The sequence below is a fragment of the Syngnathus typhle genome, linkage group LG22 (assembly GCF_033458585.1).
Source record: "Syngnathus typhle isolate RoL2023-S1 ecotype Sweden linkage group LG22, RoL_Styp_1.0, whole genome shotgun sequence".
Lineage (NCBI taxonomy): Eukaryota > Metazoa > Chordata > Actinopteri > Syngnathiformes > Syngnathidae > Syngnathus > Syngnathus typhle.
In genome coordinates this window covers 4,244,491-4,258,300 of record NC_083759.1, presented here as the reverse complement: position 1 = coordinate 4,258,300, position 13,810 = coordinate 4,244,491, and the positions used below count along the sequence as shown (strand labels likewise).

General features: G+C 38.5%; 1 protein-coding gene across 1 annotated transcript in view; it reads right to left on the bottom strand.

The window, feature by feature from the left end:
• Window positions 1-13,810, bottom strand: part of ches1 (checkpoint suppressor 1) — a 43,018-nt gene that overhangs the window by 9,173 nt on the left and 20,035 nt on the right. The window contains exons 2-3 of the mRNA XM_061270200.1: window positions 12,435-13,034; window positions 4,025-4,176 (exon numbers count right to left, since the gene is read on the bottom strand). Coding sequence (XP_061126184.1) covers window positions 4,025-4,176; window positions 12,435-13,016 — 734 coding nt within the window. The 5' untranslated portion in view covers window positions 13,017-13,034. The remainder of the gene's footprint in view (window positions 1-4,024; window positions 4,177-12,434; window positions 13,035-13,810) is intronic.

Here is a 13,810-nt window from a genome sequence, read left to right as displayed (position 1 = left end):
GCATCATGCCCTCGTCTCAGTCAGACCCCCTTTTCTTCATCCGGCTCCTGCTCCGAGTTGTGTTGAACTGCTTGAGACAGTCCTTGACCTTAACACAATGGAGCCGCTGTGAAACCATTCCCCATCATTACACTTCATAACATAATAGTCTTGAGAACGAGAGCTCTTGAGAGCCACATATTGTGTTGAGCCGACCTACTGAGCTCTATGTGTATAATAGAAAGCTAGCGGAGAGTTTTTATTTTATTCACTAAACAATATGAAGGGAAATAACAAAGCCTCTCAAATAACCACAACAGATCTGATGATAATTGCATGAGAAATCCTTGAAAGCCTCACTTGCGGTCTTTTGCTATCTAAGAATATGAATTAACTGTAGGTAGTTTCATGCCACTAAGTGATGTGTTCTGATTGCTATGATTAATATTAATTGCCTTTTTCAGTGAACCCTGTTTTCTCCTTGAATTCACTTGGTGGCTATAATGATTAAACAGATGATATTCCCTTTGCGGTATTTATACCGAGTGAAAGTGACTAAAGGTGTTAAAAGCCCAGGAAGCATTATAAAGAATATCGTGAAGCTGTGATAAAATTGTTTTATGGAGACTTTTTTTTTTTTCCTAGATTAAATGTGGAATGTGGGATATTTAATGCTTAATATCGTCTAATGTCTCGTGAACTCGTTTTTGCTGTCTTATGAATCTTTGACAGAATAACACGGTCTAGTAAAATTCAGAAGATTCAAAATGGAGCAAGTTTTGACTTTTCACACTGCACTTAGCAGGGCGGAGCATGTCACCCCCCCTTAAATCTGTGCAGTCCATAATCAACCTGAACAGATTTTCTTATGATGTTTATTTATTCAAAACCATCACCAAAAAAAAAAAAAAAAAAAAAAAAAAGCCTACAAGCTATTTCAAATATTTTTCTTTTTGCTACACCGTTGAAGAATATTCTGGTAGTGAGTCAAAAAAGTGTTGCTTTTTTTCCCCGAGCCAGAAAGACATAATGAGCAGCCATGGAAGTTAGCAAAAGGCTAATGTAAAGTGGGTCAGCGTTTGCATTAAAAGTTTTGTTTAGCTCTTTGGTGTTTGAAGCTGCTCCTTAAAATCAGTGCTTCACTCCGCCAGCCGTTATCATGATAAAAGAACAACAACTAAAATATCAATAGTGACAGATGTCAGGTTCCCGGAGGTCTATTTAATCCTCTCTTTCCTCTCTTGGCATTTGTTTTGAGAATAAATGAATGAAAACAAAATATGTATCAATTAGCTTAATATCAAATCAGTCCAAAAAAAAAAGCTTTAAACTGAGTGATTTGCGTAATGAGCAATTATTCATCAATTAACTAAGCAATTTGTGTCATTTAACAGCGTAATGAAAATTCAAAGTCATCTGTAATGATGACAGATCTAATAATAAAAAATGTAGAAATTCAAAACTCTTGCCTGAGCCTCAATAATTGAATGATGCTTGAACCCAATTAAGCAAAAGATGCAAATGCGCTGTTGTAACTTCAACCAACACGATTCTCAACACTAATAAAGTCGAATTTAATCCAATTTCAAAATCACAAACTGACTATTAATTTACTGTAATTTTATAAAACACTGGACCTTTTGAACAAAAAGTGAAAAGAAAAATGAAACTAAAATAAAATAGAGGTTATGAAATAGAGGTAGAAATACATCGCATTGGAAAGATCAGTTGTATAAAATAAAGCTGTCTTAATGTCTGAGCTAGTAAATTGTTTCTCTCTAACCTACAGGTGTCAAACTCAAGGCCCGGGGGCCAGTTATGTCCCGCCACATCATTTTATGTGGCCCGCAAAGACAAATTGGGAATGGACTACATGTGTCGATATTAAATTCACTTTGAAAAATTACTATTCGTCTTTTAATCTATTTTTTGACTAGTTTTTAATAGTCTATGATTTCAAAACAGTCGTAATGGCCCTCCGAAGGAAACTATGACCATGATGCGGCCCGTGACACAAATGAGTTTGACACCCCTGCTCCAACCTCAAAATGAACTGTCCTCACTTCCCACTGTGGGTCACCATGTAAATGACTCCGCCCCCAACCCCCAACATCTCGCTTACTGCACCCAATCTGCCCTCCAATTTGTTCCACTTCCCCATACCTCATTGTTCAAAATGACACTTTTACATTTTATGGTGAACCAATTATTCTGTTTTACACAGTCCGCTAGCTCTGCAAGCCAACCTGCCCGGATCAACTCGGCAGCGGGGTGGCGGGGTGGCGGGATTTTCTTCCAAAGGGGGGGGGGGGTTGAGAAAGAGGGGAAGCGGACAAAAGGGAAAAAGATGACTAATAGTACCTCTCGATGACATATCCACAGGGATGCAAAGAAGAGCCAAGGACTGAGAAGTTGGAGTGGCTGAAAGGAGGAGCAGGAGAGGTCGAGGAGGGAAAGGGAAAGTGCTTCAAATAAAACAAATGGAAGTGAGACAGCATCCAAAAAGATGGAAATAAATGAAGACAAAGGAGAAATTCATTGAATGATAAAGTGGAGGGTTGAGAGGAACCGAGAGAAAGAAAGAATAAAAATAAAAGGACACCTTGCGTATATATATGTATATATAATATAGGCCTGGGGATAAGCGGAAGCATAAATTGGATATTAAAAGAAGCGGAGGAGTGCGTTAGGTTGCTGGTGCTGAAGAAAGGACAGAGCAAGAGGATGAATTAAGAGATCAGGGGGGGAAAAAAAAGTGTTCGAAAGCTTGCTGAAAGGAGAGGGAGGGAAACACGATTGAGGCCTAAAGGGAAGGAGATAGTGGCGAGGCGGTAAGAGGGGGGGGGGGGGGGAGTCCACGAATGTGGAAAAAAGGCCAGCGCTGCTTTTACCTGTGATGTGCCTGAGGATGCGGGAGATAGGAAGTAGGGTGGGAGTGTTGTTGCATGAGAACAGCGTGCAAACAGATTTAAGGAAAGATGGGGCGGGATTGCTATTCATCGCCCGAGGAAGCGCCAAATGAAGAAAGAAAGGACAGAGATGAAGAAAAGGGGACGCTAATATTTAAGATAAGCAATGTTGATCAATTGATTCGATTTGTATTCATTATGAATGATATCAATTAGGGTTGCTGATTAATCAACTCCCGAGACGCAACTGTCGAATCAAAGTGGTGGGATTGCAGTACGAGCGTTATACTTTTTTTTTCCTTGGGCAGACGTCATAAATATAGTTAGCCTTTGCAAAATGTTGCATTATGCATGAGGTTCTATCAGGAAAATATATGTGACAGATAAAGGAGAACCAATTCCATCTGCTATTTGTTCCTCCTGAAAGTACGTGAACCACAATGTACTATTTTGCCCCCCCCCAAAAAAAAATACGAGTCAGCATACACATTGAAACACAAGTGAGAGTTGAAACATTTGAAACATTTTCAAACTTTGGCTGTGTGTTGAAAAAAGATTTCCCTAATGCAACCTCCATCTTCCTTGCTACAGAAATTCCAACTAAAGAATGAAAATAAAGACGACTGAGAAAGTTCCTTGTAAAAAGCATATTTTCGTAAAAATGGTTAAAATATTTTCCTGATCACTTCAACTGAGCCCCCCTGGCCAAAACCTTTGGTCAGCTGTTTTAAAGTTTTAAACCAGGACAGACAAAGTTATACTATTCTATGGTTATCATCATATTTTTTGGATTTTGTCATTATGTTTCTATGATGGCATCATTTGAAAAACTGAAACAAAAATCTTGCTCATATTATATTATATTATATTATATTATATTATATTATATTATATTATATTATATTATATTATATTATATTATATTATATTATATTATATTATATTATATCATATCATATCATATCATATCATATCATATCATATCATATCATATCATATCATATTATATTATATTATATTATATTATATTATATTATATTATAAAAAATAAAATAAAATAAAATCTAACTGCTGGTTGAATTCCGAATTACACTTTGTCGTGCATTTTCGAAAACATGCCTCCGAGTTGCCTTTACCTGTGGTGAAATGTCTGAGACAGGGTGGGTGGGGAAGTTGAGGGGCTGGCCAGGCCTGTCGAGTAGGGATGGTAGGGTGTTTTCTTCAGTGCTTGGATCAGGTTGTGTCTATACTCTGGGTCTATTGACCATAGAGATCCTTTTCCTATGCTCTGAAAGCAAGAAGAAGGGATAAAGAGAGACATAAGTGGAAGTATATAAAAAAAAAAACCAGTATATAAAAGACAATATGCATCCCATCAGATAATAATGTTGCGCTGTTGTCATTAGTGGTAATTATTCGACCCACTTAAATACTTTTGAGATGAACTATAACAAAGATTTCAGTCACCACACAAATGTTCTTCTGCACACACAAAATCTTGTAGAACGTCTTCCAAAAAGAGCAAATGCTGTGCAACTCTAAATTTTGCTTTTTCTATTTCTTTCCCATTTCATTTATCCTTATAAATTACATCAAGCACACCAACATCTTATACACTCAAAGGTGACCTCTCTCAATACTTTTCAGTCTGCATCTCCTTTTTGAAGCATTTTCTGATTAAAACATTGGGAAACTCTTGAACTTTTTTTTTTTTTTCCCCGCTTCAACGGCTGCAACAGTGCGTATTTTTAGATCAAAAGCGCCCTGCCTCTGTCCTAATGAATCTGTCGCTCTCAATCTGAGTGAAACCAGCCTATAGATTATAGAGCGCCGGGATCTCAAACAGGTCGCCATGAAAATACATGGGCTGTCTCGAGCTCTCTCTGCTCCCACCGCGCTTTCATCTGCCTTGTCATCTGAACGTGGTGAAATCTCAGGTTTGTATACGGCAGAGACCGAGTACGAATAAATTTGAAATGAAATGCGTCTTGCCTTATGTTCAGCTCACTTTGTAGTGCTCTGTGATATGATATAGATACAGGCTTTGGGGTGGGGGAGATGTCAGAGCGGCAGACAGAACCCCCCCCCCCCCCTTTCCCCGAATACGAGAAGGAATCCACTAAGAGGGAAATATCAGACATGTTGAGCGCTGTTTAAGGAAAGTAATTGGGACAAATATTCCAAAAGTGTCTTGTAGTTTGAATAAAAGTGATTTCTTCAAACACTTTTGATTTTTCATCATCTATGTCAAACTACGCCAAAAAAAGATGGGTGGATAGATGGATGGATGGATGGATGGATAGATGGATGGATGGATGGATGGATGGATGGATGGATGGATGGATGGATGGATGGATGCATGGATGGATGGATGCATTGATGGATGGATGGATGGATGGATGGATGGATGGATGGATGGATGGATGGATGGATGGATGCATGAATTGATGGCTGGATGGATGGATGGATGGATGGATGGATGGATGGATGGATGCATGGATGGATGGATGCATTGATGGATGGATGGATGGATGGATGGATGGATGGATGCATGAATTGATGGATGGATGGATGGATGGATGGATGGATGGATGGATCATGGATGGATGGATGGATGGATGGATGGATGGATGGATGGATGCATTGATGCAAGGATGGATGGATGCATGGATGGATGGATGATTAATATTTGTTCTGATTGGCTGATGTCCAGTTCACGGTGTAAAAATGCTTACGCGGAAATATAATTATCCATGGAAATTCAACCCGGAGTTTAAATACAATACATCGGAATTATTAAAGGGAAATGCAGAGAAAGAGAGACGCAAGAAAATAGGCAGGGTCTGAGGTAATTATTATTACCACACAGTTTTCCCTTGAGGGGAAGAAAAAAAAAGGAGGCATCTACTTGAAGGGAGGCACTTATTTGTATTAAGCGTATGGAGCTCCATGTGATTAATTAAGACACACAGCAATTAGAGTTGAGAATCTAACGTATGTACATAAAAGTTTAATCACAGAATCAAATGCAACAAAATTGCAGGCCAGTTTGTAAGATGAATTCCTGTCATTTCTGGTCTATAAGCCGCACTCCAATATAAGCCGCAGCAGCTAAAATTCGGAGAAAATCCTATTTTGGTCATATACTGGAGTATTAGCCGCAGGTGTTTTAATGTTTAATTTCCATATATATAAGAGAATATGCACAAATTATACAATATCATAAAAATCATGAAAAATCTATAGATAAGCCGCATAAGAGCTTGTGCAAAAAGTAACGGCTTATAGTCCAGAAAATACGGTACTTAAAAAAATAGGAAGTCTTACTAAGACAATTTTCCCCCTGTTATATGAAAATAATTACACCACTGTTCATTTATTTATTGTGCAGTTAGTTCAATTTAAACTTTTTTGGTGACCTTATTAGACCGCACATCAACTTCATCATCTGACTCGCCTTACTGTGAATCTCTGAATTATTAGTCTGCATGTCAGTGTGGTGGTACACAGGCCATATGTGCCAAGCGTGTTTTGTCGAGTGTGTACGGCGAGCTCCCTGGAGAGTGTGATATTACCCAGCATGGTCTGCTCTTGGGAGTGCTTCTATTACTGCCAGCAACACCTCTCCTGGAGAGCATGATATTACACACACATACGCTCACTCCCACAGAGGTGACCTCCCGCTGGGGCAAATTTCCCCGTGCACCTCCAGACCGTCAACCGTTTGTGTATATATAGAAATATGTGTGTGAGGGCCCGACTAGCTGCCCGTCTGGCGGCCCATTAAATCAATATTCACTACAGAAGCGCCGTCTGCCTCTGCCAAGCAGCCAACCAATCAAGTTGCCCGATCTCCAGACCGCCCTCGGTCGATAGGCCAATCATAGGGCGTGACTCACAGAAAGGGTGTGACACCTAGGTTATTGCGGTCACCTTGGCAACAGGCATCATCTGGAGGCAAGAGAAGGTGAAATGGAATCTTTTCGAAAATGAATTCATGAAGTTGAGAGAAAGGCGTCATATTTCATAATCAATAATCCTGTGCTTGAGATGTGAGATGAGCTTTGGCGTTTTCTGTGATGTTCAAGTTTGATACACTGAGACAATGGGCAAAGCTGATTTTAAAAATAGGACCTGAACAAGGTTGCATATCAGAGAACAAGACCTCAGAAAGTGTCTTTGTTTTCTTTTTCTGTTTTGTTTTTCAAATTTCACTCCTTTGAAGGCATTTTTTGGGAACATGCTATTTGTTTTTTCATCTGTGTCATGGAAAAATCGCTTTGCTTCATAGTGTACAAGAACACAGATTACACAACAAATAATCCGGAACTCAAAATATCCCCCACTCTAGCTGCAGAAGAAACAAACTGGACTAGACTTTTGCTCCACTCCGCAAAACAACCACCCTATTAAAATAATTTCCTTCCACATATCCGTGTTAATAAAGTGCCAACGCAAAGCAGAGATTTTTCAAATGTTTTAAGCAAACTTGTCCTGGTTAGAAAAAAACAAAAAACATACCAAAAGTTGCTTGGATGACTTCATTGTGTGCAGAAGGAAAAAAAAAAGAAAAAAAAGAAAAGATGAAGAAAGTGGATTCAAGGGCGGGTAGGGGGAGAGATGTTGCCAACATCTGTTTCCTGTGTTATATAAACTCTTGGGGATGGTTTCCCTTGGAAACGGGAGCCACTGACCTGGCCGGTGACATTTTACTAATAAAAAATAAATTATTTTTATCTAACATTTACAAATGATATGTCATGATAAAGGCACACGTAATAATAAAAAATAAAAAAACATGCAAATCACGCATTTATTTGTGAAATAAAAAAAAACATGAAAATTCCTATTATGGATCTAAAAAATTCATAAAAAATCCCAAATATATTTATCAATCTAAAAAAGTGTGACATTCCAAAATGTATTCATGTGAATCATTTTCGCTTAAAACTTTCCCCACACTATTAAATTTCTTTCTTTATAGCAGACTGCAATCTTAGTAGATCACGCACAACACACGCAATAAAAAAAAAGTGAACGTGCAATTTAACGCCAGCTATTTGATATCACAGTAAATCGCCCTCCCAAGAGTGCAATCACATTCTACAGAGTGCCAAAACTCACAAAAACGCCTCTACGTATTGCAAAAGTTCACTCGTGCAAAATCCAAAGGGTGTCTTAGCAAAAGAAAAACACCACACAGCTTATATGTGACTTTTATACCAAATTATGTACGATGTGTCTGACATCTATAAAGACTCTGGCCTCTATAAAATCCCAACATCACCCATCCTTAAAACACCCTGCTGCAACCCATAATATTCCCGAGCTGTTCTCTCTGCTTGGCAGCCCTTCGTTTAGCAACGTTGTCCAGTACGTTTCTTATCAATTTTAAATATTATAACCGCCTGTAATTCGTCAAACATCCGCAGTTTAAAAGCAAAAACCATGCCTGGTTTTTAAGCCTGATTAATGCAGGGATCTATTCTTACTTACTGTATATATCCTGTACAGATAAACAGTGGATTATCCAATCCATATTACATAATTTTGATACTTTGCGTACTAGATACATGTCGAAATACCCAATAATAACATATTGAGTATATAAAAGCTAGCTTGAAGGATTGCATACGTGCACTGTAAAATATAATCTGGCAACAATAACACAAAGCTTCTCAAGTAAAGGAAATATAAGAATTCATTTTTTTGATGTTGGAGGCTGCGACCCCAACCGTCACTTTCCAGCAAACCAAAAATGAAAACGACATTTGTTTAGCTATTAACATTGTCGCATCAAAGCAACTATTTTCAATTTCTATTTTCTATTTCTATACCATTTCTATTTTCTATTGATGAATGCACAGGATATTTATGTAAATCCTTTGTAAAATACTCACATTGGGAACTAACCAATAGAATCAATGTGTAAGAAATATATAAAATAAAAATAACCACATTGGGACTAACCAAAAGAATCAATATGTCCAAAAAATAAATAAATAAAAATACTCACATTGGGACTGACCAATAAAATCAATTCGTGAAAAAGATATAAAATAAAAATAACCACATTGGGACTAACCAATAAAATCAATTTGTCCAAAAATAAATAAATAAAAATACTCACATTGAGACTAACCAATAGAATCAATTCATGACAAAAAAAAAAAGGAAAAACTTCAAAGCAGTGATTTTGAATCAACCAGCAATTTCAATGAGTCATTTAGGGTTGAACTTTTCCCTGGCTTCTTCCACTGACACCTTTTATACACGTGAATGCCCTTAAGAGTGTTACATCTGTTAAAACATGCTTCCCGCAGCTATAGTGAGTGCTACGTTGACAAGAATGTTCTCACGCACACACACAAACGCACACACACTCACATTTGAAACTATATATAAAAAATATTTGACTAAAGAAGCGCGACAAATTCCCGCATTTGCACACCCCAGAGATGCAATATTCTCTTTTTTTTAAGCAGTATAGAACATTACCAATGGTCATATCAGTGATTTTATATTTCTAAGGCACCAGGCATATTTCTCATCACACTATTTCTTGCAGCAGCAAAAAAAAAAACAATAAAAAACAATAACAACAACTAAATCATGCAGATGAAACTCGCTTAATGCACTTCATGCTCCAAATTGAAAACAACAAAAATGGTTGCTGTTACTCCACTGTGCGCCTGTCTCATAGAAAGTTATTAGTTGGTGTATCTAAAAACACTGCACTCTATTTACTCTAAACCTTAAGTGTTGCCTCGGGGTGTCTTCAGTTAGAAAACGGAATTTATTTCAGTTAGCAGGAGGAGCCCAAGGAGAGCATAACATGGATGATTTAGCCCACTATAACAAGCTAACACATTTATTACATCCACAAAGGAGCTTATGTTTTGGAATTTGGATGTTGTGCTAGGGATACATTTTATTTTGTTGTAGATGTGTAGAAGTTGGACAGCTTTTACGGAGAGAATGGAAATAAATACAACACTGACACCTCAGACACAATTCTGATGCACTGATCCAGAAGTCTGAGGACAAGGCTTGCCATTAAGGCATGTTATTGTGCAACGAGAGGAATCTTGTTTGTAAACAAAGCCATGGCAACCTTGAGACTCTCTTGAAGTTCTCACACAAGCTTCCCCTTCCACACACAAAGCTGACACGCAGTCACACACCAAAAACAGGCACGTGGAGCAGCAGGATTATTCTAAACGAGTCTCCATCTTGTCATCTGCCTGGATATGACCCAGAAATACAGTCACCGGAACAAATAGGCCACTGTCATATTAATCTCCACCTCTACAAATTGATGGAAATATGATTTGGTGTGTCCATGGTAAACTATCATCCTGCTGCTCTTAAAAACTTTTTTCCAAACTCAAATTCCATTATTTTTCCTACGTAACAAACTGCACCACATAATACAATAATATTATTTAAAAATTATAATATATAAAATAATGCAATAAATAAAAATCATGTAAAAAAAATCTAATAAATAGTGATCATATAAATAATATATATAATAATATTTAATACATAATAAGATAAAAAGTATTTAAACCTCAGTAGTCATTTTTTTTAAAAAGGCATAAAAATAGGTACTTTTAAAAGAACACAGAGAAAATGGAAAATAAAAATAAATAAATCGTAATAATATAAATAATATATATGATAACATAATAATATTTAATATACAACAAGATAAAAAATATTTAAACCTCAGTAGTCATTTAAAAAAAAAAGGCATAAATATGGGTAATTGTAAAAGAATACAGAGTAAATAGCAGTAAGATTCTGGGTGAAAAGACGGAAATGACAAAGATTCTGTAATTGCAGCTTCAAATAAAGCACAGTACTTGGCAGGTAAAGTAGCAGTCTGCAGAGATGTGCCCTCATTTCTACACAGACACAGCGCTCAAGCACGTGCGCGAGTCCTTTTATGCATGCATGCATGCTTGCTCCTGAGTTTGCATTTTGCCTGCGCGCCTGTTTATTTTGTGTGTCTGACATGCTATACGTGTGTGTGACTAAAAAGTGGGTGTGAAAGAAAGGAGGGGGAATAGGTTTGAAGGGTTAATTAGTGTGCTGTCTTGAACAGTGTGCAGTGACAGGAAGACAAGGCAGGGTGTCCTTGCCAAAATCTCCTCTACACATGGAGCGCCACATGCACACTTTTACAACATCCGTGTGAGCCTACAAAAAGTGGACGAGGACATCCACTCGGCACCTCCGCATATTTTCACAAGCCGAATCGCTTTTCCCCCGTTGCTACAGCAAAAGTATACTTTTGTGTCAACTGCAACCTTGTTACCATGGAGATATGTATACAAGAGAAACTCAGTGCCCTTGTAGTCAAGGGCCCAGATGACAGCATAGCGTGAGCGAGTGTGCACAAAGACACGCATCAATTTGCGCTTTAACACACTAAATAGGACATCTGGTTCATTCAGTGGTCAAGGAAAAAAATGCCAATGCATTATGGAAACAGATAAATAAAAATAAGCATTGATCATCACCGTTTGTCCCCTCCGCCCCCGACAGCCTGATGAAATGGTAAAAACTGCCGGCGTTTGTGTTATTAAATCCGCCGGTATTAATTCAGCGCTAATTGAGTAAGGGATTCATTCCCCGTTTACCCTGAGTCTTTAACGGAGTAAAATCCAGATGGGGAAAGCCTGTATAAAAGACTATACCGAGACTTAAATCAAAAGGGAAACGCTGTTCCCATTGGGGAAACGTTAGAGTGAAAGAAAACTAAGAAAGCGAGATAGAGATCATCAACTATTGATAAGGTCGGATCTGGTACAGCTGTAGACAAAATACAGAATATGTTGAATTTCAAGTTGGATATTCTTGCAAACCATTGATAACTGTCTCTCTGTGATATGAATGGTGAATAATGGGACACATTGTATATTTAACATTATATATCCGTACGGATTATTTCAATCACAAGTACCGAACTTTCCGAATTTATAAGGCGCACCTAAAAACCTCAAATTTTCTCAAAAGCCGACAGTGCGCCTCATAGTCCGGTGCGCTTTATATATGGACCAAATTCTTAAATTTAAACTGGCCTGAAGCATTGTGTCATGAAATCAATCATAAGTGGCCCGCCGAAGACTATGAATCATGAATCAAAAAGACTATGGATCATTATTTTGTGATTATAAAGTAATTTTTTGCGTCTGAAGTTGAAATAAAAAAGATAAAATAGAGAATGATTTGATTTGGATTAAAAATCTGACGTGATGCATTAATGGTGCACTTTATAGTCCGGTGCGCCTTATAGTCCGGAAAATACGGTATTCTGAATATGGTTGTCAGACTACACGTGACTACAGTAGTTTATAAAAAAAAAAATATTTAGTGCCAAAATACAAAGAATATTGAACTTCTAATCCAGTTAAGGGCAATTTAAATTTTGGAGGGAGCAACAATTTTAATAATCCAGCATGATGGAAGCAGACCTCAGTTGAGCAGGGTAAAAATATCAAGCTAATGACTTGATCATCATAAATTTGCTGTGGTTACCTGACTGCGGTCTTTATCCACCTTCTTGAAGCATTTGTTTAGTGACAGATTATGGCGCACTGAGTTCTTCCATCCCGTCGGGGCGCTTGCAAAGTAAGGAAAATGCTCAAGGATCCATCCGTAGATATCTTTTACCGGCAGGCGCTTGTTCGGCGCATCCTCGATAGCCATAAAGATCAAACAGCTGAAGGAATACGGCGGTTTCCTATTGGCCCCCACTGCCAAGTCGTACGCCGAGTGTGCATCGCCCAACAGGGGGTCATCCGGGCACGGCGACGTGGAAGAAGGCGAGCGGGGGTGCTGACCGTCGGGGTCTAGCAGCGGGGAAACGCTACGTAAGCCCGAGTGGCTGAAGCTGTTGAGGAGGTCGGTGCTCTCGTGGAGCCAGGAAAGACTGGTGAGCTCTTCGTCTTCAGCTTTGGAGAAGGAGGCTGATAAGGACAAGGAGAGGTCCGCCGCCTCCGCCTCTGATGCTGCCGTCGCAGCGTCGCCTTGTCGGTACGGCGGGCTCATGCCCTGTGAAGCGCTGGCTCCACTACTGGGGCTCTGGGCCTTCTTACTGGGGGGCATGGTCGGTCCCATCCAGCCCAGGGCTCACTCCTAAAAAAAAAAAAAAAAAGTTAATGATAAAAGAATTGAGGCACAAAACAGACAACTCAATAGAAGGAGCAAAAAAAAAAATCTTGTGTTATCCATTTGTCTTTCTCATTTTCTTAAAGGCCAAAGGGTCGAGACAAACCGCACTCTTTTGACCACATTTCCAATTAGAGTGTGAAAGACATGAGAAGAGAAGTGTACATCATTTTTTTTTTCTTCTCTCAGGCTTTTTATCCATTTCTCACTGGGATGGCAAATTTAGTGCTTCACTGGTTGGGGGAAATCCGACATGTTCAACTGCCAGCCAATTACAAGCGTACCATGCAAGTATTGACATTACACAAGGCTGCTGTCACAATACAAGTATTCTGTTAAAGGCTCTCATAATTGCTGGATTACGCATTCCACCATGGCATGCCTGTAATATTTCAACAACGAGATGTAGTTGGAGATCTTTTAACGCGCTCTAACTAGACTCTTAATGACTTCATTTACAATATACGCAAGCAGGCGGCAAATAAACTGCCTGAGGTTTGTATTTAAAAAAAATGGTCAGATCATACATCCATTTATAATAGAAAAATATTTTCTTTACTGCTCTGCACATTAAACGTTCCACTGTATTAGATCAAGTGATTATTAGTAACCATTGGAACTGTTCTTGCTGACTAATCGGTAATATCACAATTAAGACTGAATGCATTTTCGTGCATAATGTGACCTCTGCATTTACCCCTCAAAGGTCCACACACACACACCATTAGTGACACATTAAAGAG